This window comes from Ochotona curzoniae, unplaced genomic scaffold, assembly GCF_017591425.1.
Source record: "Ochotona curzoniae isolate NIBS_2020 unplaced genomic scaffold, NIBS_Ocur_1.0 contig_2688, whole genome shotgun sequence".
Lineage (NCBI taxonomy): Eukaryota > Metazoa > Chordata > Mammalia > Lagomorpha > Ochotonidae > Ochotona > Ochotona curzoniae.
The window spans coordinates 28,790,714-28,818,102 of record NW_024465553.1 but is presented as its reverse complement, the minus strand read 5'-3'; the positions used below and the strand labels follow the sequence as shown (position 1 = coordinate 28,818,102).

At 49.5% G+C, this 27,389-nt stretch overlaps 1 protein-coding gene across 4 annotated transcripts in view; it reads left to right on the top strand.

Annotated features, from left to right (window-relative positions):
* LIMS1 (LIM zinc finger domain containing 1) overlaps positions 1–27,389 on the top strand; it is a 79,618-nt gene that overhangs the window by 22,078 nt on the left and 30,151 nt on the right. Inside the window, exon 1 of one of the 4 annotated variants that reach the window (XM_040975513.1) lies at positions 3,786–4,027. The exons of 1 other annotated variant lie outside the window; for it this stretch is intronic. In XM_040975513.1, coding sequence (XP_040831447.1) covers positions 3,921–4,027 — 107 coding nt within the window. In that variant the 5' untranslated portion in view covers positions 3,786–3,920. Of the gene's footprint in view, positions 1–3,785; positions 4,028–26,819; positions 27,262–27,389 lie in introns of those variants that run through there. 2 more of the 4 variants (XM_040975511.1, XM_040975512.1) reach the window with 2 other exon arrangements.

Below are 27,389 nucleotides of genomic sequence, written 5' to 3'. Positions count from 1 at the left end.
AGCAAAAGGGGCTTTTCTGAAGAAGTGTGTGGTTCCCTGCAGGGCTCAAAGTAAGTGCTCAATAAATTAACATGAAATTTTGGAATCCTATGCTGGGGCCTTGGGGATCTTCAGAGGACGAGGTCATTGTGAATGGAGGGTGCAGAGCTGTGTCTCGTGGGCTTACGCACAGGCTAGCTCTCCGCATTTTAACAGGAGGCCCATAACTCCTGAGTGAGCAGTTAGACCAGGAGCCAGAGGGCTCTGTGCATCCCAGTGTGCAGCATAAACCTGGAACGGAGGTCAGCGGCAGCTGTGCCCTTGACACTAAGAACAGACCCTGTTGACACCACCAGTGAGAGTCCAGATTGGAAGAAAACCCCTGCAGGTTGAGGCAAAGGACTGGGAGTGGAGGGAAGGCTTGGAGCAGGTGCGCGGATGCTGGGCCTGCAGAGGAACCCCTAGGAGTGTTAGGAAATCCTAAGCTCCTCATCACTGAATGTGTCAAGCAGGAGGTACAGTCTCCTGGGTTGTGCTGTGTAAGGCAGCTGCCGTTGTGGAAAATCGGAGCAAAAATTCTACTTAATTGCTGAGTTCACAGATGTTTAAGAATACGTAAATGCAAATTCTCCTTCGAAACTCGAGGTAAGGACAGATATCCAGGCTTTCCTCAGTGTTGTCAAAAGCATGTTAAGGAAGTACTTTGGGGCCCTGTGCAATGGCTCAGTTGGCTAATCCCCACCATACAAGCGCTGGGATCCCACATGGGCACCGGTTCATATCCCAGCTGTTCCACTTTCCATCCAGCTCCCTGCTTGTGGCCTGGAAAACAGTCGAGGATGGTCCAAAGCCTGGGGACCCTGCACCCGTGTTGGAGACCTGGAGGAAGAAACCCCTGGCTCCTGGCTTCAGGATTGGCTCAGCTCCAGCCGTTGCGGCCACTTGGGGAGTGAAGCAGCAGATGGAAGATCTTTGTCTCTCCTTCTCTCCATAATCTGCTTCCCAATTAAAAAAAAATTTTTTTTTTTAACTTTTTGAAAGATACTCAGTTGGAATAGGCCCAGTTTCAAGATTCAGCCAGAATTAATTGCTAACACCATTCCTGTGGGAGAGTGTGTTGGAAGAAATGAAGGCTGGAACAGAAGCCTCCCTCGGGGCTGTCAGTTTCTGCCGGTGCACTGGGTGTGTCTTTGGTGTGTCCTTGCCCCTGGGGCTGGTTTGGGGGGACACCGGTGTGTGTGGCAGGGGGAGCTGCTCCGTTATGTATTTTATGACATTTGCGTAAAATGGGCGAATGCCTGTTGATGCCTGCTTACCTTCCCCTAGTTCTCATCCTAGCGATGTCACCTCTTAGTGTACTTAGGGGTGCAGGGACAGCCTGCTGCACTTTTCTCTGTCTTCACCAACGAAGGCATTGAAAGAGCCTTCCCCCGAAAGCCCCAAAATCTGGTTATCTCCCCCCCCAAAAAGTGATGCCAGTGTCGTGGGAACCTAAGCACCTATTGGCTGCCGTTGCTACATAGCAGCCTGGACAGCTTACAAGGCAGAGGCTGAGAACTGAGCTGGCTTGTTTGAGGGCTTGCTTGGGGGCTGTTTTCTGTTCCTTTTTTTTTACATCCTTTTCACCCTAGAGTCATGAGATGTGAGACTCCGCCTACACGGTAGCTGTTTCCTGTCTGGTTAACCTTTAGGAGTCACCGAGCTGTTTGTCTTCGTCAGCACACTGCATCCATTTTTTTGAAGGCTTTTTTTTTTCCCCCCCATAAAACTACTCATTACGTTTTCCCACAGAAATAGGTCAGACTTAATGTTGGGTTCTGTGTGTGCAGAGAATATACAACTGATTTACATTTTACTCTTCAGACATCTGCATGCCTTAGAGTGGGGAAAAAATGTGGTTGTCTCTCCCCCACCCCTCCTTTTTTTTTTTTTTTCACCTAATTTGGCCAAAAGTTAAAGAATTGATATTCTAGAAGTCCCCATTCTACGTGTTTCTGTTACAGGAAACTCTAAAGTTTCCACATTTTAGGGGAATCCTAGGGCCTCGTGTAAAGGGCTTTTAAACATTCTACACTCTTTCTGTCTTTTTAAATCCACACAGTGTTTAGGAGATATGAAACGACCAGCCAGGGGAAAGTTTTCTACTGTTGTGTTCCCAGTCCGTCAGAGGCTGGGAGTGGTACCAGTGTTGTGTGTCTCTTTCTAGAGAACAAAGGAAAGAAGCACCTGTCATCTGATTTTTAAAAGTAGGTTTTGGCAGGCATCGTGGTGTAGCGTGTTAAGCTGCTGTATAGTGGTGTAGCGTGTTAAGCTGCCGCTTAGACACAATAGACACACAATATCATACAGTGTCCAGTTTGAGTTCCACCTGCTGCTTTTCCAGTCCAGCTCCCTGCTAATGCTTCCACAAGACAGCGGATGATGACTGGACCAGGCCTAAACCTTAGGTCACCTGCTGGGGACATGAGCAGGGAGCTGGACTGGAAGTGGAACAGCCAGGACTCAAACATAAACTCTGATATGGGCTGCTGGCATTCCAGGCAGTGACTTCACTTCCCGTACCCTAACAAGGGCCCTTCTTTTTTCTTTTCAGGAAAAAAATAAAGACATGTTTCATGATTTCTTAAATCCAGCACGCCGCCATCCTACCGTTTTCCGGCATCTTCAGAAATGTTTCTTTTGATAGCTATTATGAAGCGATCTGTTGCGATCTCTTTCTCTTTGGGGCCACAGAAGTCGGGTCAGATGGTGGCCCCGAGTAGATCTGGCTGTGTCTTGAGGGAATGGGCAAGCCAGAGCAGCCCCTCTTCTTGTGGATTACCTTTGGTTTCGCATTTCAGCACAGATACTCTTAGAGAAGGGAGCGTGGTCGCTTAGTATAACAAAGTATCAGACCGAGTTGTGCTGCTGTTGTTGGGGAGGATTCTGGAAGTCAGGAGGGCAAGAGGAAAAGGACCAACGGTGGAAGCAAGAAGTTCTTATCAGTCCCAGGAGTCGAGCTGACAGCCGCCAGTGCCAGGATCCAGCCTGTGTTTGGTGATAGGGCAATACGCAGTGTGTCCTGTCGGAGGACAGAATGGTGCCTGCCTGCCGCTGCCCTGGCATTCGGGGCTGACCGACAAAGGACTGGCCTTGTCTGCTAACGCCAATGCCACTTTCTGCACTTCCTTCCCTTGTTACGTCTAAGATAAACACACAGGTAAACACAGACCTGTGCAGCTTGAGTGGGAGGGGATTGTTCCAAATAGGCAGTCATGGATGTTGACGGAAGAGCCATCTTCCTTTACTGAATTATATTTAATGAGAGAGGGTGGTGGGCTCGACGCTCCTTCCCTTCCACAAAGGATTTGGAGTACAGTGGTGACAGGAAAGAATTGGACTACTTCCCATTAGGTGGTTTTTTTTTTTTTGTTTGTTTTTTTTGAAGGAAAATGTCCCAAAGAACTTACGATGACACGGCACTTTCTTTAAACTGACAGCCGCCCGTGTATCGTTAATGGATTTCTTGGCAAATAAAACAGGATAGGACCCTTTAGTCATGATTCAATTGGAGCTTTTTAGCTCGATTTTAATTCAGAACCATGCTGTCAATATTTTTCAAGGAATCCTTGTGCCTCTTTCCTGATACTTAAGGCTTTGCTTATTAGTAAGCGCGTGAGTTAGCCGCCTTCTCGGTGGCATGTGCCCCCCCTCCACACACACACACACACACACACACACACACACACACCCCAAAGTGCAAGGCCCAGAGATAAGACAAGTCATGCCTTGCAGAGGAGGGTGTGTGCCTGCCAGAAACAGGAAGCTGTGCTCCGGCAGCCTGCCCTGCCCTGCCCCGCGTGGAGGGCTCTAACTGCGAGTCAGGTGTGCCGAACTGCAGCAGCCACACTGCCCCGCAGACGGGAGCTGGTGCGTGTGCGTGTGTGTGCGTGGACAGCAGCATGACTGCTTTGCAACTTAAAGAGCTTTCGCAGTCGGGGCTGTACAGGAGAAGGCGGGATCGCCCCGAGAGTTGGAGACTCAACGGATTGCCGGGGGAAGCGCTAAGGTGAGTGTGAAGGCAGGCTCGGCCGAAGGTCGGACGGTCCCTCGCAGTGGGGCTGGGGTTTGTGTCTCGGTGGATGCGGTCATGGGAAAAATGCACGTCGGGAAGGGGCCGCTCAAGCCGTAATTACAGACTCGACACAGTCCCAGGGTCCTAGACAACTAGAACTGTGCAAAATTAGAACTCTTACCCACTCAGGCACAAGTCTTTTAGTTTAGCTTTTCTGCAAACGTGGAATGTTGATATGCATGTAAAAATTAGATAACCACCAGGGTAACATTTTAAACTGGAAGCAGGTTTTTTTTTTTTCTTCTTTTCCTGGTAAAAGTACTTTGATTTGGCTTCTTAGAGCATTCTTGCGTGGGGAATGTTCTCAGAGTGTTGGTAGCTGGCTGCTTCGGGTGGGGGCTGGGAGGTGTCCTGGATTCTTTGTTATTGAAATAGTGTCACAAAGGAATGCTGTCACCTTAGGAAGGAAGGGCGACAAAAAATCTGGAAACCATTTTAACCAGAAAAGCTACAGTTTGGGCTCCCAAAGTTCGTTTGCCCAAAACAACACAATCTCCGTTAGGGAAATTTCTTTCTGATTTGGGGTTCTGAGAAGTGCCTGCATCTTGTAGCTTCCATGTGGACCATGAAGGCTGTGGACTTTCTGCTCCCCGAGATGAAATGTGTTCCTGTGGAGGGCTGACGGCCTGCAGGGCTCACTTCCTTTCTTCTTTATTTCATTTGCTCTGCAGTAATTTCTGATGCTTGATTTTCGGTGTTAGCCCTACTGCCTTTTCCAGAACATTCCATCCGTTGTTGGCTCTCTCTTCTACAAACTCATCCTTGCGAGGTTCAGGTCTGTGTTTAAATTTGACAGAGAAAACTTGGCACGTTTTTCAAAACGTATTTAAATGTCTATTTGTCTTATATTCAGCTGTACCACAGGAAGTATACGTTGGGAGAGAAAGCTGATTTGAAAATTGCACTCACCGGTTTGTGAAAAGGGGAGTAAGTTTTACTGACGGTTATTGATACTAAGGTTATTTACATGTATTTCCAACTATTACCGAGAGTCTTGACCATCCTGAATGTAGTGACTTCAAAATGATTGTGTGTCTAAACAGGATTTTTTAAAACTTTGCAGTTTGAACTGTTACGAAGTTCAAACGGCCTGCAGTGTATTGCTAACCAGCTAGAACACTGGAAGTAGGCTCCGCAGATGACATTGGCAGACTACATGTACATTAAACGCAAGGATGAAACTATGAAAAACAAGTTTAATTTCAGAGTTTGGGGTTCTAGGAAATTCCCTTTTTCAAAAATTTGAGAACCCGGTATGGGAGCCTAGTGGCAGAAGTCCTCACCTTGCTTGCTCCAGGATCCCATTTGGGAGCCGATTCTAATCCCCATGGCCCAGGTTCCCATCCAGCTCCCTGCATGTGGCCTGGGAAAGCAGTAGAGGACGGCCCAAAGCCTTGGGACCCCGTACCCACATGGGAGACCTGGAAGAAGTTCCTGGCTCCTGGCTTCCGGTTGACTCAGCTCTAGCCGTTGTGACCAGTTGGGGAGTGAGCCAGCAGACGGAAGATCTTCCTCTCTGTCTCTCCTCCTCTCTGTATATCTGACTTTGCAATAAAAATTAAAATAAAGAAATAAATAAATCTTTAACAAAAAAGCAAACTTGAAAGGCCAGCGTGGTGGCCCGGTGGATAAAGACGCCGTCTGCGATGCCAGCGCTCCCCGTAGAGGCTGGTTTGTGCCTGGGTTGCTCCGCTTTGAACCCAGCTCCTGTGGGCGGCTTCCGAAAAGCAGCGAAAGATGATGCGAATGTTTGGGTGCCTGTGAGAGCCCCAGATAGGAACCTCCTGGCTTCCACCTGACCCGGCTCTGGCCATCATGGGATCTGGGGAGTAAAAGCAGATGAAAAGACTCTCTCTTTGCATCTCAAGTAAATAAATAAATCTGAAAGAATGATATCTGTAAAACAGAAGGTTAAATCAGCACTCCTGTGTGTATTTGGAGACTGTTGGTTTGTTTCCCCCAGAATATCAATTTAAAGAGGGAGAGGAATTCTTAAGCATTGCTTGCTCCAGTATCCAATCTGATGACAGAAAACATTTGTCTCTTCTAATTTTATTAACAAGGCTTCTGATTCCCTTTTTCTTTTTTCCCTTTAATTTTTTTTTTTTTTAAGATTTGTTTAGCTTTATTACAAAGTCGGATACACAGAGAGAAGGAGAGACAGAGAAGATCTTTCGTCCAATGATTCACTCCCCAAGTGGCCACAATAGCCAGAGCTGAGCCAATCCGAAACCAGGAGCCAGGAGCTTCTTCCAGGTCTCCCACGCAGGATGGGGAAGTGGGGCCACTGGGATTAGAACCGGCGCATACAAGGCAAGGATTTTAGCCACTAGGCTACCACTCTGGGCCCCCAATTTTTTTTTTTTACTTTTTATTATTTTTTGAAAGATTTCTTTCATTTGGGGGCCATCTTCTACAGCTTTCCCAGGCCACAAGCAGGGAGCTGGATGGGAAGTGGAGCTGCCAGGTCACGAAGCAGCACCCATATGGGATCTCAGCATGTGCAAGGCGAGGATTAGCAAACTGAACCTTACAAAGGGCCCCAATTATTTCTTCACGTGGGAAAGTTACCTGAAATCCACATTGTGTGTCCATATTGGAGCGTACCTATTTTTGTTTGTATTGACCTAGCTGAATTTGTACTATAAAACAAGAAGTGTTCAGCTGTGTGGACCTTTGCAGAAAACCTTGGCTGACCGTGCTCTGGTGCTAAGATAAAGAACCCAGACTTGTTCTCCTGTCACTCCTTACATGTGTTTACCCTCCCCCTCCCTACTTCCCAGGTGAGTTTAACCCTGCCAGGATAAAATCCAGAATGTGGCAACATCTGAAATGAATGTGAATCAAAGATTGTACTCTGGGGCCTGCCGTGGTGGTGGTGTAGCAAGCTAATCCTTTGCTTGTGGTGCCAGCATGCCATAGGGGTGCTTATTCAGCTGCACATGTGATCCAGCCCCCTGGTAGTGGTCTGGGAAAGCAGCGGAAGATGGCTCAAGTCCTTTGGCTCCTGCGCTCATGTGGGAGATCAGAACAAGCTCCTGGCTCCTGCTTTGGACCTGCCCAGCTCTGACCGTTGCAGGCATTTGGGGAGTCGACCAGTGGAAGGAAGGTCATTGTCTCTTTCTCTCTGTAAATTTGCCTTTCCAATAGGAAATAAATAATTCTTTTTAAAAAAAAATTATGTGGAGATGTTTGTTTATACTTAGCAGTTTCTGCTTCCAGTATTCGCTTTTAATTTGAACGTGTACAATTTTGGGCGGCAAAATTGAAACGCTCCAGTGTTTTTGAAAATGCCAACATGTCTAGGAGCTAGACAATATATTCTTTAAGTTGAAAGTGATAGCGATAATCTCGAAAATGCTAGAACAAGAGATATAGCGCGTATTTCATTTTCTGTATTTTTTTAAAAAGATTTAGGTATTTATTTAAAAGGGACAATGATCAAAAATTTGTATTTGCTGCCTCACTCCCCAAGCGTCCGGCAGCTGGAGCAGCAGGCCGCAGCCAGGAGCCATCCTGGTGCCCCCCTGGGCGGCACCACCTGCTCCCCCCCAGGCACATTTGCAGGAAGCTGGGGTGCAGGAGACAGGACCTAAGCCAGGCGCTTCTGCGTGAAATGCAGCAGTCGCAAGATGGCGCTTCGTGTGCTGTGCCACAGCACCCACCCCAGATGTTGCAGGGATTTTAGCAATGAAGCCGTAAGAGTTTAAAATACGTAAAGTTTGCATGCATGAATGTGTAACCCATCTTCCTGTGGTATTCATACTGCCTTTAAAATTGACTTAACTGAAAACAGCAGTTGTGCATCGTAGATTGTGCCCGTCTCTGCTTAATTAATGTCATAAGTTGTTTAAAGACTATGATAGAGTGAGTTTCCAAAGTTAATGTGTCAGGCATAACTGGCTAGGCCAACGTTGGGGTTAAATCTACGTTTACTAAAGCCCTACTATGTGCAGAATATTCTGGAGCTAAATATCACTGACTAACCACACTACGAGCCTGTGCTAACTTGTGGGAATACAAGCACCCAGGTAAATGGCCTATTGGTCAGGATAAGCTGGGAGCAGAGTCTCGTTTATAGATTACTGAGTAACAGATTACACCTAAGCCGAGTGGCCGCCAAGGAGGGCAGCCTTTCTGGTGAGGGTGTGTGGGAAATACTGCAGGCTTGTAGGGCTCCATCTCTGCCTCTACCAGAGCCCTGAGCTGTGTGCATGCAGCTGTGGCATGTCCACGAGTGGGTGTTCTCATGAAATCTATCTGCAGAAGCAGACAGAGCCGCACCAGGCCTACGGGGCCTGCCTTTACTGACTGTAGATTTTAAACAACAACTATTTGGCTTGGGAAAGCAGTGGAGGACGGCCCAAGGCTTTGGGACCCTGCACCCATGTGGGAGACCTGGAAGAAGCTCCTGGATCCTGGCTTCGGATCGGCATAGCACTGGCCGTTGCGCTCACAGTTTTATAATGTATTTGTGTTCATTTTACTTGAAATACAGAGGCAATGGGTCGGGGGTATTTTCATCTGTTGATTTACTCATGTCTGCAGGGGCCAGAACTGGACCAGACTGAATTCAGTTCAGGTCCCTGCCGTGGTGGCAGGACTCAGCTAACGGGGTCATCATCCGTTGCTTGGCAGTGTGCACGTGAGCAGGAACTCTGACCAGACACTCTGACACATGACCCAGGCATCCTAAACAGTCTGCATCAGATGTCCAGTCACCTCGGACTCTCCACTTGTACCTTCCCTCCCACTTAGTAGGCTAAGCTTCTGTCCATGACGCTGGAATCCCATGTGATTGCAAGTTCAAGTCCTAGCTGCTCTACTTCTTATCCAGCTTCCTGCTTGAGGCCTGGGAAAGCAGCAGAGGATGACGCAGGGCCTAGAGCTCCTGCAGCCATGTGGGAGACCTGGAAGAAGCTCAGCTCTGGCCATGGCAGCCATTTGGGGAGTGAAGCAGCAGACGAAAGGGGTATGTGTGTATGTGAGTGTGTGTGTGTGTTTGTGTGTGTGTGTGTCCTTCCTTCTTGCTGTTACTCTGCCACTCAAATAAATAACTAAATCTTTTTAAAAAGTCAACGCTGAATACATAAGGTTTCTCTCTACGGGCCCTCCCTTTTGGCTTAAATAAACTGTTGTTTGTTTGTTTGTTTGTTTTGATTTGGGAGGTAATATTAAATCTACAGGAAAATGGCAAAAATAGTCTACTTCCTGTTTATCATGGTGTCTTTGTTTTTTCCCACGGCTTCCCTATTTCTGGGTTCACCCCTTTTCTGCCCACAAGGTCAAATTCTGTCCTGAATCTCAGGGGCATTCCCTTCTCTAGCCTCTGTGGTTGCTTCCTGCTTTGGTCTCTGTGACTTTGGTCTCTGCATCCCTGACCCCCTGTCATCCATCTTCTGCCTCCACCCCCATCATTTGCTCAGTTTGGGCTGTCAGTGGGGGACAAGAGCAGCCGCCTGGCTAAATCAAGCAACGAGTGATTTTCCCAGAAAAGCCTCGTATTGCTCAGGGAATCCACACGACCGAGGAGAGTGAAGGTTCGGAAGGAACTGGAGGAAGGGAAAGCAGGCGGACCACGTGGTGGAACATCCGCTGTTGAGACAGGCTGGCCGGGAGCCACCACGGAAGCCTCACTTGTCCCACAGAAGGACCCTGTTGGAAAGCAAAGCATGGGTCTGAGACTGGCATGCATTCCAGGGCAGGGCAGGGCAGGGCAGGGGGGCCCCTCCTGAGCCCAGGGCCTCGGGTTACTTTCCCTGGTTGAAATCTGACTGTAGAGATACTTGAGCCTGGAAATGTTCCTTCCTTCCTCTCCCGAGGCTCCCTCTTCTTCCTGTCATCTGCTGCTTTCATGTCTTCCCTTCATCTCTCCTCAGCGTTTTCCAAAGCTGTTCTGTAAGGCTGGCCTCCGATTCTGTCCACGGGAGGACAGCAGTCGAATGCTGGCACAGGCATGGTCCAAACTAGTATTTATTTAGCCAGTGTTGGTGAGAATGAATGAAATGAGCTTTGCAAGAAGTTTTGTTGAGTCTCAGCTAGGCAATAACATCAAAATAGAGTATCTGGATTTTTCTTTCCAAACTAAGCTTAAAGCCACTAAAAGACAGTAGAAGGTAGCAGAGTAAGAATTTGAATAAGTTTATAATTGTATCTCCCTCCAGATCTTCCCCTAAATTAGTTCTTGTTGTTGGGTTGCAGTAGTATTGAGAACGTTTTGGTGTATTTTAAAACAAGGAAGGAAGGACTCACACATGTGCAGGTGGGCATGCTCCAGCTGCCACCCCACCCCTCCAGGAAACCGGGTTTGGAAACCCATGCATGTCCGTGGGGACTGTGGGTTGCTCATGGAAGGGGGTAAGGGAATCTGTGGGAGGGGGGATATGTTACACTTGAGAAATGACTTCTGGGGAACTTCCATGGATCTGGCCTCTGCACTTGCAGGTAAGCCAGGGAGCTGAAACTGGGTGGCTTAGAGGGAAACCAGATGACCTGTTTGGGTCAGACCAATGCACCCACCCATGTGGGAGGCTTGCGAAGGCTAATTAGCATCAGCCACTGATGTATCCACCAGTGAGTGTCAGGACAGAGGGTAGGCCACATTAGGCTAGGCCATGTCATTACCCTGGGTCTGGAGGCAGATTCTGTGTAGTATTTGTGGGTTCATCATCCTTTTTGACTGCCATACCAGCTGGTTTGCTCGAGAGCTGGGGTGGTGACTAGCTGAGCTCAGGCATGACCATGGAACTCACCAACACTCAGGGCAACTGGGGTTGCCGGACTGGCCCAGGCTGCAGCACCCGCAGGAGCACTCAGGAATTGGATGTGGAGTGGGCTGGGCTGTAACATTCACCAGCACACAAGAAGACCACTCCTAGAGGGCAGACTATGCTGGGTAGGGGCTTAGCACCCACTTGCAGATCTGGGTCTGGGATTGGGCACCTGCTCCCAGATCTGGGTCTGGGCGTGGGCATGATGGGGGGACTTGTACTCTCTCTGGTGAATACAGAGTCAGGACTGGGTGTGGGTCAGGCCAGGCAAGGCTGTTCCACTTGTTGGCAGGTGTGTGTGGACTGGCTCAGGGGGGCAAGCCAAAAATAGGGGCAGCCTGGGAAATACTAGGCTACAGCACCCACCAGTGAGAGTTGGGACTCAAGGTGGGCTAGGCTAGGCCAGGCTGCAGTATCTGATGGCAAGGACCAAGACAGGGGTAGGCTATGCCAGTCTAGATTGTAGCAACCATTGTCACATGCAACATTTGCGTCTGGGAGTGAGCCTGGTCAGGAGCTAAGGGGATGCTCCTGCTGGGCTGCAGACCCCACTGGTGAGTGCAAGAGCCAAAACTGAGGGCAGACCAAGCTGAACAAGACTGCAGTATCTCTGAGCATGAGTGTGGCCCTGCGCTCATAAGAGAAAGAGTGGATGTAGGGTGGACTCGACAAGGTCATAGTACCCACAGATCCATATTAGAGCCAGGTTCTCTGGGTGGGCCAGTTAGGGATGGGCTGTAGCATCCATTGGTGAGAACCAGAACAGGCATGGGCAGGTTAGTCAAGGTTACCAACTGGTGGAAGCAGGCCAAGTCATGCTGAGCCAAGCACCCATCCACTGCACATGAGATCCACAGCTGTGAACTGGTCTTAGGCCAAAGTCCCCACTGGCGACCATGACCCCTAAGATGGGGACAGGTCAGGCCAGGTTGGGACATAACACCTGCCAGTTAACATTAGAACGGGGAACTGGCCAGGCTGGGCTAGGTTGCAGCAAGCACTACAACTGGGGACAGGCTAAGTGGAGCAAGTCTGCAGCACCTACCAGTGAATGCTGAAGTGAAATGGGTCATGCCAGACAGCACCCACTGGCACACACAAAAAAAACACCAGACTTGGAGCAAACCTGGTGAGGGTGCTGCAGGGGCTACCCTGCTGGGCCCCTGCTCCCCTTCGGGAGCGTGAGAGCTGGTACTGGAGGCAGAAGAGTCTGGGCAGGGTTGCAACAACCATCAGCCTGCATGTGAGCTGGGTATGGAAGAGGGTCAGGCTAAGACAGGCCACTGCATTTTCTGGCACATAAAAGAACCACAGTACATGCTAGCTGGTCGGGCTTTGCTTCAGCAGCTGCTGGCAAGTGCCAGGACTGGGTGCAAATCATATCAGACTGGACCACAGTACTCCCTGGAAAATGAAAGATCCAGGGCTTGGAGTGGGACCAGTAGGGGAAGCTGCCACAACTCCTCTGCTGAGAAACAGCTCCTGCTGTTGAGCATGAGAGCCAGGGCTGTGAGCATACGTGTGGACTGGTTCATGTGATTGGATGGGATGTGGAACAGACTGGACCAGTCTGCTGTAAATACTGGCATGTACAAGAACTGGGGCTGGGCATGGAACTGGTGGGAGTTATTGGGGTTCGCCACAACTAAGCTACAGTTCCTGCTGGTGTACACAATAGCTGGGTTTGTTGTGGGCTGGGTTTGGCTGGACCATAACATCTGTCAGTGTGCGTAGAGCATGGGGCTAGGGATAGGACTGACCAGGCAACTGTAATCAGCAGTATGTCTATAGGCTGATGTGAGTGACAACTGAACCAGACCCTGCACTGGCTGGCACATGTAAGAGTCAGATCTGGGGTCACCCTAGATGAGGTTTCTTGGGGGACACCCCAACTCTGAAAATCATAGGGTGTCTGAGTTTGGATTGCATGTATCGGTTGTGGGTTTCCTGAGTTGCTGATGCTTTTGCAGTGGGTGGCATGCCAGGTGCAAAAGGGGAACATGACGGCCAGCTCATTTGGGGCCTGCAGAGGACATTGAATGACATGTCAAAAGATGGAGGGCAGAACAGGTTGGACAACTCTCCTGGCCAAGCTTTGGCAGCAAGTGCCTGGTTGAGTGGATGCACTAGGTAGACTGTATTAGCCAGTGGACCTTGGAAGGGTTTGTTTTTCAACTTTGGAGCAATGAAACCAGCAGCGTCTCAGATCTATCAAAACCACTCAAGTAGCACCCTTGGAACATTCCTCTCCACATGAGGGTTTTTAAGATAACATCAAGTGAATATTCCCCAACCCTAGGTGCTGATGTAGCTTGGCTGCTGGGCGTAGCTCCTCTTGCCTCTCCCGCCAACTCTTCCCCACCTCCAACCTCCCAGATACAGGAGAAAAGGAAAGAAAAGGAAAATTGAAAACATTTGTCAAACCCGCCTTCCCCCCGGGCCTCAACCCTCCACACCCTAATCAGTGGTCTTCATGGGGGTGCATCCTTGTCAACTATGAAAACATCAAAAATAAAATAAAGTTTTCAATTAAAAAAATAAAATAAGGAAATACCTTTTAATTCCCGTGTTTTTGGAGATAAATAGAATTAACCTGATTAAGTTTTTAATTAAAAGCTCTTTTGCTCCTTTGGTCATAGATTTAAACCAATGTGGACAGGGTCGGTGAGCGCCGTAGCCAGGTCTGCAGTTCAGGAGCGCAGTGCTCTCATCTCAGCACATCTCTCACCACCAACGGCTGGTAAAACTATTTCTAAGAAGGCATTGTCAGATAGTATTGAGATGAAATGGTACGCTGTATTGTCAGAATTCTAATTGCTTGGAGGCAATGAGAACAGAAAGTGGCCATATGATAGCAAAGAAATCTGATTATGCATGGAACCAGAAATAGAACACAGATTATATACAGAATTCTAGTTTTTAATGTTTCAGCTGTGTTTAGAAGGCAAAAAAAAAAAATCGATTGCAAAAGTTTATTCTTGGACCTGGCACAGCAGCCTAGTGGCTAAAGTCCTCGCCTTGCACACGCCGGGATTCCATATGGGTGCCAGTTCTAATCCCAGCCGCCCCACTTCCCATCCAGTTCGCTGCTGTGGTCTGGGAAAGCAGTCAAGGATAGCCCATAGCCTTGGGACCCTGTACCTGCATGGGAGACCCAGAAGAGGCTCCTGGCTCCTGGCTTCAGATTGGCTCAGCTCTGGCCACTGTGGCCACTTGGGAAGTGAATCAATGACTAGAAGATCTTCCTCTCTGTGTCTCCGCATCTCTGTCGACCTGACTTTCCAATAAAAACAAAACTTTGTTCTCTGTAAAAGAACCTAGGATTGTCTTCTGAGATGTGTAAGGAAAGAGAGAGACTGACATAGGTTTTTTTTTGTTACCAACACATAATAAGCACACATCTTTACGTGGCAAATATAAATGTTTCTTACAGATAGACATGTGTTATGATCAGGTCGGGGTGTGTAGTATCTTGTTAACTAATACAGGTGTCATTTCTTTGTGATGAGAGCATTCAAGACATGCAGTGTTCCATACAGTTGTATTAACCATAGGGAGCAGGAAGGGTAGAGAGGTTGGTTAGCTGGCACAAGTTCTAGTTCAACGGGAGAAAGTGATTCAACTACCAGTGAGTTAACATTCACTGTGAAATAGCTGAATATGTCATCATTTCTGAAAATCGATCACCCTTTTAAAGCTTTCGATTGTCACAAGAACGGAGTAAAAACAACACACATATGAGTTATAAGGCAACTCCCAATTTCAGGAGTGGGCGTTAATATGCTGGGTCGACCTTCCATTTCTTGGTGCCTTGCGTGAGTTCTTGTTGCGTACTGAGAAGTGGAACTATGAACTGGGGCCTCCCTGCGCCTCGGCTCTGCCCGAGCGTAAAGAGAAGAGGCTAGATTAGTCAGAAACGTTTTCTCTTTTAAGATTTATTTCTTTTTGTTGGAAAGAAAGATTTATAGAGAGAGGAGGAGATAGAGAGAGAAAGATCTTCCATCCATCGGTTCACTCCCTAAGTGGCTGGCCGGAGCTGAACCGAGCCAAACCCACAGGAACTTCTTCTGGGTCTCCCACGCAGGTGCAAGGTCCCAGGGCTTTGGGCCGTCCTCTACTGCTTTCCCAGGCCATAAGCAAGGAGATGGAAGGGAAGTGGAGCAGCCGGGACACAAAGTAGCACCCATGCGGGATCCCGGCACACACAGAATGAGGATTTAGCCACTAGGCCATCGCTCAGGGCCCATTCAGAAACTTATTTATTTATTTATTTATTTAAAGAAAGCAAGCAAGCTTTGCACTCTGGATTTCTGAGTGGAATATAAGCACTCAGTGATTGCGTGTGGAAGTCCGGTGCAGAGGAAGTGGGCGTGTGACGGGGCTCTGGGTTCCTGGCCCAGTCCCCTGCCTCTGAACTGGTAGCGCTGCCAGCATCCCAGTCTGCAGTTCCGTCCGTGAGAATCACTGGGGCAGCCTGCGCTCTTGAAAGAGCCTGCGATTTATTTTTGTACTTTGTCTTCTTGTTACTATTTTCCGTGATTCAGCTGTGTAGGTATAGGGAGTTCCCCCCCCGCCTCCTTTTCCTCCCTACCCCTTCTGCCCACCTCCCACACACACACCCCATCCCCCCCCCATATTATTACAATCACATAGTCCTTCGACTCGGTAAGTGTTTCATGGCATTGTAGATACAGACAACGGTAGAAAGTCCAGCATCCTGTTGTCAGGATATATTTAACGGTTTCTTTGGGAGTGTTCCTTTTATTCCAGAATAGAGATGTATATTGCAATGCATCTTCACTTCCCAATATGGTAGTCTCCATCATACAGTTCATCTACGAGAATATCTGTATGTACGTGTTAAACTGGATAGCCATTGTTTTGTATTTTGCATGAAGGTGACCTTATGTAAGAGAGAACATAGGTTATTTGTTCTTTTGGGATGGGCTTATTTCACCGAGCATTAGCAGGGAGCTGGATCAGAAGTGGAGCAGCCAGGACTAGAATCAGCACTTGTATGGGTTGTTGGCAAAGCAGGTGGCTACTTGACTTGCTGTGCCACAGTGTCAACCCCGATGTTTCCTAACCCTGTTAGAAGTGAAATTTCTCCCATGATGCGAATGAGAGGAGGAGATCAGACATATAAACATGAGTGTCTTCTTCCTGCTCTTCCTAGACCAGAAACGGGTTGGAAGACAATGGTTTGGACCTGTGTTGTGGCGCTGTGGGTTAACCTGTCAGCATTGCGTATAAGCACCAGTTCAAAACCTGGCTACCGCACTTGCACTCCAACTCCCTGCTAACAACCCCTGGGAAAAGATTGGAAGGGGATCCAGGCGCTTGGACCCTCCGGTATCCCATGTAGGAGATTCAGATGAAACTTCTGGCTCCTGGCTTCCGCCTGGTCCTTGCAGCCATTTAGGGAGTGAACCAGTGCATAGAAGTTTCTCTTTCTGTCTCTCCTCCTCTCTCCGTAAGTCTTTCAAATAAATAAATCCTGTGCAAAAATAAATCAAAAGCAAGAAAAAGATTGAGGCTTCAAGTGCTCCCAGTTCTGTGGTTCTGGACAGCTGGTTCTTTATCAGGCAGTGCCGGTCACCATATGGAAAGAAACACTGTTGTGGGCCAAAGAAATAGGAAATGAGCTGAGGAAAAGCCCTGTAGTTTCGTTCTGTGCCTCCTTGGCTTTGAACGTGCAGGAGGGGATGCAGAAATAACCTTAGAACCACGGTGAATGATGGCATGACGGAGTGGCTTCTACGGAGCTCTGTGTGAGCCCCGGGGGCTGTGGCCTTGGAGCAGGACCGTCCTGACTCAACTGGCCTAAATTTAGATGAAAATAGTAAACAAAAAGGAAGGCAAATTGACTTTGGTAAGTCTCTTTGTATAAACAGCTTACTTAGAGGCGGTCTATACCTGCAGGGCAAGCATACACATTGATTTCTAGATGAGCAAACACTGCCACTGGTTTGCCCTTCGGCTTGCTCGTCTTTCTCTTCATTTGCAGGAATTCATTCTGTAGGGTTTTCTTCGTCTGCCCTTTCCATACACATACATGTTTCCTTCAGAGCTGATCCGTTTTATCGAAAAAGAAGAGACTTGTCACTTGGAAAGTGTTCAGGTGTTTCTAGTAGATTAGGATGCTGCCACCCATGGGAGACGACACGGCTAGGACATGTAGAATCCAGTGGTCGCCTTGGCAGACTCGGAGCGGAAGCTGTCAGTTGACAAGACCTTATGTCCCTTGGTGTCTAGTTCTTCCGTGCGGCCTTGCTGCGCATTTGACCAGCATTGCATCGTTTGCTTTGCCTTCCTGCTAGAATCTAATCTCTTTGAAAATTCACTTATTTTGTTCTCTCTGTATTTTCCAAGACGAGTCACTTGGCGTCATACCAAATTAGTTTTGGTTACATTTTTGCTGTCTTTTTCGTTTTGTTTTTGTTGACAGCAACCGTGAAAGAGATGGCTGTTTTATGCTTGCTGCTGCTTGGCTGCAGTGTTGATGAAGCGTGGCCCGGGCTCAGGGTCCTGGAAGGTCACGTTTCTGGGCTGCGCTGAGGTCCCTGGCAACAGTTGTATTTGTGAAAGGAGCAGAACGAGGAGTTTCCTTGCCCTGTAGCCAGGAAGGTTTGTTTCATTTATATCATTAAGTGATTAAATGTTAAGAGGTACACACACACACACACACACACACACTCTGCATCTGTCTTTTGGCTTCAGTACCAAAAGCATCCAAAACATCCATCTCCCTCTGGTCCCTGGCAGTGCTTGCTCCCCTCACTTACCTGCACGCTGTTCTTTAAAAAACAGCGTTGCTTAAGCATTTGTTGTTGCGGTAGGCGTTGGTTGCTGGTTATGGTCTCCAGCAGGAAAGGCCGGTCTCCAGGGAGAGTCCTCGGGGACTTTGCCCAGGGCTCTCGGGCAGCCCGTTGTGGCACTGGCCTCTTCAGGGTGCTGTCTCCTCCTGCCAGGCTGTGTGAAAGAACATGGAAAGACTAGGGCCGCTTTCTGCTCTCTGCTGTGTCAGTTCCCCCTTGCATACAGCGCTCACTTTGTAGTAGATGGTTAGTTCGGCATGCCCCACTGCTCAGGGTAGGCTTTCTGCCCGTGCCGACTGGGAGAGGTAGAGGAGGGAAAAAAAGAGTTTTATAGTAGCAAGCACTCACACTTGCCTTGCAGAAAGTAGAACTAGAGATTGCTCCCTTGGTGTTTGCCCGAAGCAAGTCCTACAGCCCTGGGAGGATGCTACACACCGTGGTACCTGTGGTCCTTTCTACCACAGATTTTATCATTATTATTGTTGTTATTATTATTGTTATTTGTTTGAAAGTCAGTTAGCAGGAGAGAGGGAGGGAGGAAGAGAGAGAGAGAGAGAGAGAGAGAGAAAGTGATCTTCCATATGTTGCTTTTCTCCCACATGTCTGGACATGACTGGGGTGGGGCCAGGCTGAAGCCAGGAACATGGAACTTCTTCTGAGTCTCCCATGTGTATGCAGGAGACCAAGCACTTGCGCCATCTTCTGCCGCTTTTCCCAGGAGCATTAGCAGGTAGCTGGATCCCAGATGTGGAAGAGCCAGGACTCCTGCTGGCACCTATGTGGGATGCCAGCAACGCAGGTGCAGGCTTAACTTGCTATGCCACAATGCTTGCCTCTCTCAGACGTTCTGAGGTCGAGAGACTGTGCGGGTTGAACTGCACCGTGTTGGACAGCACCCTGCTGTTTCCTTGTACGCATCTTCCAGGAGGAAGGAGAAGCCCAGGATGGGCACCACGAGAAGGTGCATGCGTGGCTGTTGCAGTACAGTGGCACTGGGCGGCTCAGCCTTGGAGCGTGACCAGCAGCCAGGATGCGAGCAGTTCTCGCTTGCTCGTGGCACCCAAGCGGGCTTGCAGGGGTCTCAGGTGCCTTCCCTCTGCCTTTGTCGTCAGGATTCACGCGTTCGCTTCTTGGCCAGCACAGCAACAGCGAGAAAACAGGACCGTGGAAGTTGGGGGATAGCGGAAGCTGCTCTGTTCCCGAGGGCTGGGGTGCTGCCTGCTCTCGTGCTAGGGGCTGAGCCATGGACCCGTTTGCTCCCTCTGGCGGTAGTGTAAGCTGGCATGCACCCCCGACAGAAAGGCCCACTTTATCACACTGTCTTCTTACTAGGTAAATCACTCCTTCCTTGTCTCAGAGACCCAAAGAGTAGTTGCAAGGGGCTCAGTGAGACAGGCGCCTTTCTAGTGGAGCAGGGGAAGAAGGCAGGGCAAGTTAGGCAGGGACGGTCTAATACACAGAGTTAGAAAAAAATAACTAATAAGCATTCAGGTAATAAGAGCTTGATTTACAAATGGATATTGTGGTATCACCACTGCAGTTTATGCACCACTGGAGCATAAATTGGGACACCACGTCCCATAATCTGGGATTCAGTCCCATCTCTGTTTAAAAAAGAAAAATAAGATTTATTTTATTTTTTTTTAATTGGGAAATCACATTTATAGAGAGAAAGAGATACTGAGAGAAAGATCTTCTGTCTACTGGTTCACTCCCCAAGTGGCCGCAACGGTCAGAGCTGATCCGATCCGAAGCCAGGAGTCAGGAGGTTCTTCTGGATCTCCCACAAAGGTGCAGGGTCCCAAGGCTTTGGGCCATGCTCACTGCTTTCCCAGGCCACAAGCAGGGAGCTGGATGGGAAGTGGAGCTGCCGGGATTAGAACTGGCACCATATGGGATCCCGACACGCTCAAGGTGAGGGCTTTAGCCGCTAGGCCACTGCACCGGGCCCCCCAAGATAAATAAATCTTTAAAAATAAGTAAATAAATAATTTTAATGGAAGAAAACCAGCCAGCACTGTGGCATCGGAGTGCCAGTCCCAACCCTTCTGTGCTGCTTCCTGCTGATGTATCAAAAAGGTAGCAGATCATGGCTCAAGTGCCTGAGTCCCTGCTGCTGTGTTTCTGGCTCCTGGCTTCAGCCTAGCTCAGCTGCTGCAGCCACTGGAGGAAGGAGCAGCAGCTGGAAAATGCTGATCTCTCATGTTTCCCAGTGATCGGGCCACAGCGTAGGAGCAGCTGCTGTGAGAAGCGTCCGTTAGGGGCCTGCGCCCTGGCAGTAGCATCTCAAAGCCTTCGCCTGCATCGCAGGCAGGTGTTCTGTTTGGGTTTATCTTGGAGTCCTGGCTGTTCCAGTTCCTGCTTATCTGCCTGGGAAAGCCATGGAAGATAGATCCAGTGGTTGGGCCTCTGAATCCATGTAGAAGACTCCGATAAAACTTGTGGCTTCTCTGGCCCAGCTCTAACCCCTGAGGCGCTTACCAGCACAGAGGGAAGGCTGACACATGGCGTCCATCCTCTCTGCCGTCGTGACACAGCAGGGCTCACTGAATGGCAGAGAAGTCCCAGACCCAGCTTGCTGGAAATCATCACTCCAGATTTTCCGAGACTGTTGGCACCCCTTAGAGAGTTACCGGTGTGAAGCAGCTGCTGGCATCATGACGCAGCTGCTGGCTGCCCTGCTGTGAAGGAGTTAGACGCTCAAGAAGCCGTGAAGGCGGCTGGGTCTGCTGGTGGGCAGCCAGGGTCTGCTGGTGGACAGCCGGGGTCTGATGGTGGGCAGCCGGGGTCTGCTGGTGGACAGCCGGGGTCTGCTGGTGGACAGTCGGGGTCTGCTGGTGGTCAGCCGGGGTCTGCTGGTGGACAGCCGGGGTCTGCTGGTGGACTGCCGGGGTCTGCTGGTGGGCAGCCCGAGTCTGCTGGTGGACAGCCGGGGTCTGCTGGTGGGCAGCCGGGTTCTCCCACAGTGCCCATGCAGCGCCCTCTGCTGACCACCACTGCCCCTGGCCCGTGAGACTCAGGCTGCGAGGTGTCACAAACTGATTGTGTCTGTCTTGGCTAAGTTGACAGCCTCTCTTCTTGCAAGAGGGAGTGACCGAACAAAGCCTCCCGTTTAGCGCTCTGCACGGCTTTGTACACAGCGCGTCGCTGTTGGCAAGGAGGATGAGCCCAGGGCAGGAGGGGAGGAGAAGGCGTTGGGGGATTGCTGGGGGACGGCCAAGACAGCACCCGCTGCTGAGTGCAGTGGGCAAGGCAACGGAGCCGCCCCCTGCCGCCTTCCACCTGCATTCTCACTGTGCTGGCAATAAAATCTACATCACAGTAGCTAAAACGATTTCTTAGCCATCCTCTATGCACTTTATAAAACCTGAAGTTAACAAGCAAAGGCAACATTTTAAAATTTGGCAACAACTATTTGTTTTCAGTTCCTTTCCCGGGCTGGTGGGCGTTGGGCATGACGCTTCTGCCGCCCCCGTGGGACAGTGACATCCGTCGCTTAGTACGCCCAGGGTTTGAGCCCTGGCTCTGCTTCCTGCCGCTCGCCTGGGGGGGCGTGGCTCGTTGGCTCCTGCCACCCACCCAGGGACCCAGAGTGTTCTCAGCCCCTGGCTTCCTGCTGGCCCAACTCCCAGTGTTTAAGGAGTGAATCAATGAGTGACAAATTCTCTGTCGCTGCCTATCTCAGAAATAATAATGATAACAATCTTTATTTTTTATTATTACAAAGTCAGATATACAAAGAGGAGGAGAGACAGAGAGGAAGATCTTCCATCCGATGATTCACTCCCCAAGTGAGCGCCAACGGCCGGTGCTGCACCAATCCAAAGCCAGGATCCAGGAGCCTCTTCCGGGTCTCCCACACGAGTGCAGGGTCCCAAGGCTTTGGGCCGTCCTAGACTGTTTTCCCAGGCCACAAGCAGGGAGCTGGATGGGAAGTGTAGCTACCGGGATTAGAACCAGTGCCCATATGGGATCCCGGGGTGTTCAAGGCGAGGACTTTCAGCCACTAGGCCACACTGCCGGGCCCAACAATTTTTAAATAAAAAATTTAAAGCACTGACAATGAAAGGCATGCAGATTTTAATCTAAAATGGTTTTCTTTGTCCTTCTCCACTGAAATTCTGACTTTTAAAAACTTTATCGTTGAGCAAAGCAGACCTCACATTGAGCTTAGTCATGAAATAAAAACGCCTGCTCACGTCCTCCAGCTGAAGGTCATTGTTGGTGAGATAGCTGGCTGAGTCAGAACTAAAACGGGAGTTTAGTGCAGAGCCCGGAGTCTGGTGCCAGGGGCCGCTGGGACCGTATAAGGAGCTGTGGGTACTGAAAGGGCTTCCCTGGTGATCTGGGCACTCCGTTAACACTGCTAGCTCTAAACCCTACTGCTCCACTTGTAACAAAAGCCTTCCTGAAGTGTCTGCTTTGTTCATGACCTTTTCCAAACATGTTTAGCAACGAATAATATATGTGAGTGGGTCACAGTCAAGCCTGAAAAATGAGAGAGCTGCTTCAGGGCCAGTATACAGTGCAAATGTTTTTAAAAGCCAGAGAAACTCGCTGAAATTTAAAAAAAAAAATCAGAACTTTAAAAAATTAACGTAGGACTCTGCTTATCTGAAGATGGTAGGATTCCAGGAATTTTTAAAGGATACATTTGAGTGTAAAAATATCTTGAAACTTATACATGTTTTTTTCTCATGCATTTTTCGTGGGCTGCTCAGAGATCTCACGGAGACCACCAAATAGTCTGTTGTTGTTATATATATGAAGCTGGCTGCGATTGAGTAACTGAGATCTTTTCTTTATTTTTAAGGATTTCTTAAGATTTATGTATTTCAAGGGCAGATTTACAGAGAGAGATTTTCCATCCACTGGCTCACTTCCCCACATGGCCACAATCGCTGGAACTGGCCTGGTCCAAAGCCAGGAGCTAGGAGTGTCTTCCAGGTCTCCCACGTGGGTGCAGGGACCCAAAGCCGAAAGCCTTCGCTACTGCCTTCCCAGGAAGGCCATCGGCCGGGACAGCAGCCAGGAACCAAAGGCACATAGCATACTGCAGGCAGAGGGTTAGTATGCTATGTCACCACGCCAGTCCTGTACTCTTTGGGGAAGGGAAAAAAAGGAAATTGCTCACTCAATTGATTGCTTGATTGATTTATGCGTTTTAAAAGAATTTCAGGGAAAGTGACACACACATAGGGGGATGGGGAGAGAAAAAGATGTCTTCCATCTTCTAGTTGGTCCCAGGTGGCCACAGCAGCCCCCTCTGGGTCCAGCAACGGCCAGGGTGCTTTATCCAGGTCTCTTACATGGGTGGCAGGGGAGGCCCAGGCACATCGGCTGCCTTCTTCTGTTTTTCTAGCAGAGCAGCCGAGGCACCAGCCAGCACCGTTATGGGATGCTGGCATCTCAGGCAACAGCTCTGCACGCTACATCACTGTTGTTGTTGTTGGCAGTAATTTGTACCTCTTGTGCCTGAACAGAGTGCTTGCAACTCTGCAGGCTGCTTTCAGGCCCTGAGGGAGACCAATTACCCAGAGCCCTGCCTGCCCCGGCCCTGGGATTTCCTGGTATCCCCCGTGGTGTGGCTCCTGCAGGTGGCATTCTCATGGGCTTCAGGAACAAAGCCAGGACAGCTTTCCTTCACACACCAGAGGAGAAATGTTTGCCTCACTACTTCACTAGGAACACCACATTTTGTTTTTCGATTTGGGAACTGCGTGTGTGCCAACTTGTTTACTCCCTGAAAACTTTCCAAGTTGACATTGAGTAGCACTTTGTTCATTTTCCTTCTGTGGAAAATAAACAGCCTTCTTAAAATAGTTAAGATTTGGAATGCCATGCGTATCACCACACCACAGCTACTCCCTAAACTTTTAGATAAGATTTGTTTCAGAAAGAGTTTCTTGTGAACACATGTCAAGGAAAAGAAGGGCACGTTATCTCCGCCATGTTTCATTGCAGCTGCTAAACTTCGGTTGTGCATTTGAAACTGTTTTTGGAATCCTGGAATGGAATCTGAGTGATGATACATAGGAAATTTTTTTTTGGTCCATTTTTATCATCATTGTTAGGTGACCAAATTTCTGCTTGGTCAATTTATTATTATGTAGGGCACGGCGGCGTGGCCTAGCGGCTAAAGTCCTCACCTTGAACATGCCGGGATCCTATATGGGCACCAGTTCTAATCCTGGTGGCCCCACTTCCCATCCAGCTCCCTGCCTGTGGCCTGGGAAAGCAGTCAAGGATGGCCCAAAGCCTTGGGGCCCTGCACCTGCTGGGAGACTTGGAGGAAGTTCCTGGCTCCTGGCTTCGGATTGGTGCAGCACTGGCCGCTGTGGTCACTTGGGGAGTGAATCATCGGACGGAAGATCTTCCTCTCTGTCTCTCCTCCTCTCTGTACATCTGACTTTCCAATAAATAAATAAATCTTTAAAAAATATATTATTCTGTAACAAATGTTGATAGCCCAATGGGTGCAGTAGCTCAACTGCGTAACTCAGCTGGGGAGATCGCGTGTCTTGTTTCTTTCACACTCTTTTGCCTCTGGTAATGACTAATTCCTTCTTTTGCTTGTGCAATCCAGAGTTTGAAAAACAATTCAACAGGCAAAGCAAAATGGCATATTAATTGCAAATCCATATCCTCTTGTGGCTAGCCTTCGTCTGTTTCCTCACAATCTGTGGAAAGCAAACAGTGCGTTTGTCCTAGAGGTTGGGAAATGAGAAAGAACTTTCCAGTTCCCATTATCTTCACTTGCACACACAGCGTAATTGTTATGTTTTTAGTGGTCTGGGAAAATCAGATTAAAGTTTCCATTTCAAGGGAGGGGGTAAACAGCTAACTGTGAAAACAGGCCTTTTGCCACCTGTTCACTTAACCAGGCCACCTCGGTAATTAAAAGACCCCTATATCCATGGAAGCCCCTGACGCCAGCTGGGACAAGTTCCATTCAAGTACTTGTGAGTCATCAATTGTGCAACTGTATTTGTGGAAGGAAGAAAAGCATGTCAAGGACTGCCCCTTTTCTTATCTCACAAGCCCATGTTTTAGAGGCAGTTAGTGCGAAAGTTCAGTCTGGCCTCGTCAATCCTCAGATGAAATGTTTGGTAGACATACAAATAATGTAGTTATTTCTGTTGGAGAGAATATTAAAGGCGCCATCTACGAAACGCTGCTTTTCATTTTGGCCACGTGCGCGTGATCCTGTCGAGTGCGGTGTTTCACAGTAGTCGCTCGTGTTTTGGGTAGCGGTCTTGGCACCACGGGGCTGGTGTGATCTGACAGTTCTTGATGCCCTGCGCTGAGCTCACCTGACAGCACGCACAGGTGCGCCCGCACTCAGCACGTGACAGGCTTGGCGCACAGTGGGCGCGATGCGTTTATCCGCAGTCCCTTGAGGGGCTTGGACTGCGGGGTCATCAAAGGCCTACGTTAGCTGTGATGATAAGGGGGTTGGTCCCACGATGGACCCTCTTTGGAAAACCTCTAGGAAACCAAGGGCACAGGCAAGCCTGGTTCCTCAGCAGGAGCTGCCTGCCTGCTGGACTTGGTCTTCAGGCCAGACGGAGTCTGCCCCCCACCCTACCTCCAGGTTTTTTGGTGCCACCCGAGCGGCGATAGCAGGCTTCAACAAGGGAGTTCTGATCACTCTGTTTTCTCCAGGTTAGAACCACAGACCCGAAAAAATTGTTTCATTGGAGTGATATTATTAAGACCAAAATGTATCAAAACGCTGCTGTGGTGTTTCTTTGGCTTTGATCGGATTTTGCTCTCGGAAAACAAGCTGACATTAACACGCGGGACTCTCTGTGATAGCTAATTAAGAAAAGTGACGGCCTGCTTGGTTGTTTTGGGAGATGATAGCGCCCCCTGATCCTTCAATGGCCCCAAGGCCATTGCTCCTCATTCAGGGCACTGGGGACAGACAGCCTTGTTCACGCATCACGAGAGTTGATGTGCGAATCGGCATTATCCCATGCTTGCATATAGCAGAAGGCGTGTGCAGCTACAGCGCATGCTCAAAAGAGTCAGGCTGAAGGACGCCAGTAAACGGTGTAGTATTTATAATATTTGCACATAACCTGGGTACATCCTCCTGAATTCTCAAAATCATATCTAGATTACCTACATTGGTTAAGACGATGTAAATTGTGGTGGGGGGCCTGACAAGATAATAATTCTAAAAATGGGTTTGGTTTTGTTTTTTTTTTTTTCTTAAGTATCTGTTTCAGTTCTGATGGCACTGTAGCCAACATGGGCCGGCTCTATTCATTTGCTTATTCAGTCAGCTGAGCTGATCTGAAGCCAGGAGTCAGGAGCCTCTGCTGTGCCTTCCGCGTACAAGGTCCCAAGGCTTTGGCCTGTTTTCAACAGCTTTCCCAGGCCACAGGCAAGGAGCTGGATGGGAAGCGGGGCTGCCAACATTAGAAGCCGGTGCCTATATGGGATCCTGGCACATGCGAGGTGAAGACTTTAGCTGCTAGGCTATTGTGCCGGGCCCTATATCCATATATAGTGCCTCTGGTTCATTCCCCAAATGCTGTACTTTCCAGGGCTGGGCCAGTCTGAGCTAAGAATGAGGAGTATTTTCCAGGTGTCCCCTGTGGGAGCAGGGCCCCTAGGACCTGGGCCATCTCCCAGGTGTCCCCCGTGGGAGCGGGGCCCCTAGGACCTGGGCCGTCTCCCAGGTGTCCCCCGTGGGAGCGGGGCCCCTAGGACCTGGGGCCTTCTGCTGCTTTCCCAGTTGGATTATCAGGGATGGGATCAGAAGCAGAGCAGCCAGGACTCAGTCTGTGCGTGCCACAGGCAGTGCCTTCACGCACTACACCACAGTGCTGGCCCTTCATGCGTGCCACGAGTGAAGCTAGCGGAAGTCACACCTAGCACTCTGTAACAGGCTCCTGGAGTACCAGGGACAGGAGGCCAGGGGCTCAAGGGTTAAGGAAGCCCCAGCCGCAGAGGGGTCCTCACACTCCCGTGAGTGCCTGACAACGGTCCATCGCACTGCAGGTTGCCAGGGGCGTTTGACAAATCAACCAGAACATTCTTATACCCACCAAAGCTGAGGGCACAGTGTTGCCTGGCAGGGCTGAAGCCAGCCCTCTTTTCCTGCGCTGTTGTTTATGGCAACAGTTCCCCAGCAAGGCTGCTCTGGAAAACACCATGTTCCTGCCTTGTGGAATGTTTTCTAGAACTTTGGAAAGGGCTCAGCAAATGTAGGTTGGTGTGCGGACCCCGTGCTTGTGCCGCTAAAGCCTTCCGCCTGGGGTGTCAGCGGCCACTCTGGCAGCCGGGCTGACATGCGTGGGAATGGTGGGAGTGACCCCGGCGGGGAGGCGGCGGGGGTGGGGGCTGGATAGTGTTTCCTCTGCTGCGTCCTGTTGCTCCCGGCAGCATCCACCATGGCTTTCCCTGGCCGGGTGCAGCCGTGTGCTATCCCAGAGAATGAAGAGCTGACGGTGCTGAACCGTGTCCACGAGGCTAACGGCCATGAAGACGAGAGGGCTGTGTCCAAACTACAGCGCAGGCACAGTGACATAAAGATCTACAAGGAGTTCTGTGACTTTTATGCGAAATTGTGAGTGTCTCCCCTCTAGAGTTCCCTGCTGCTAGGGGTTTTGTTCTCATCTGCGGTGCACAGTTGTCTCCTGGGCTTTGGGGTTCTTTCTGGGCGATCTGTGTGGGCCCTGAGGGCAGCTCGCAGTG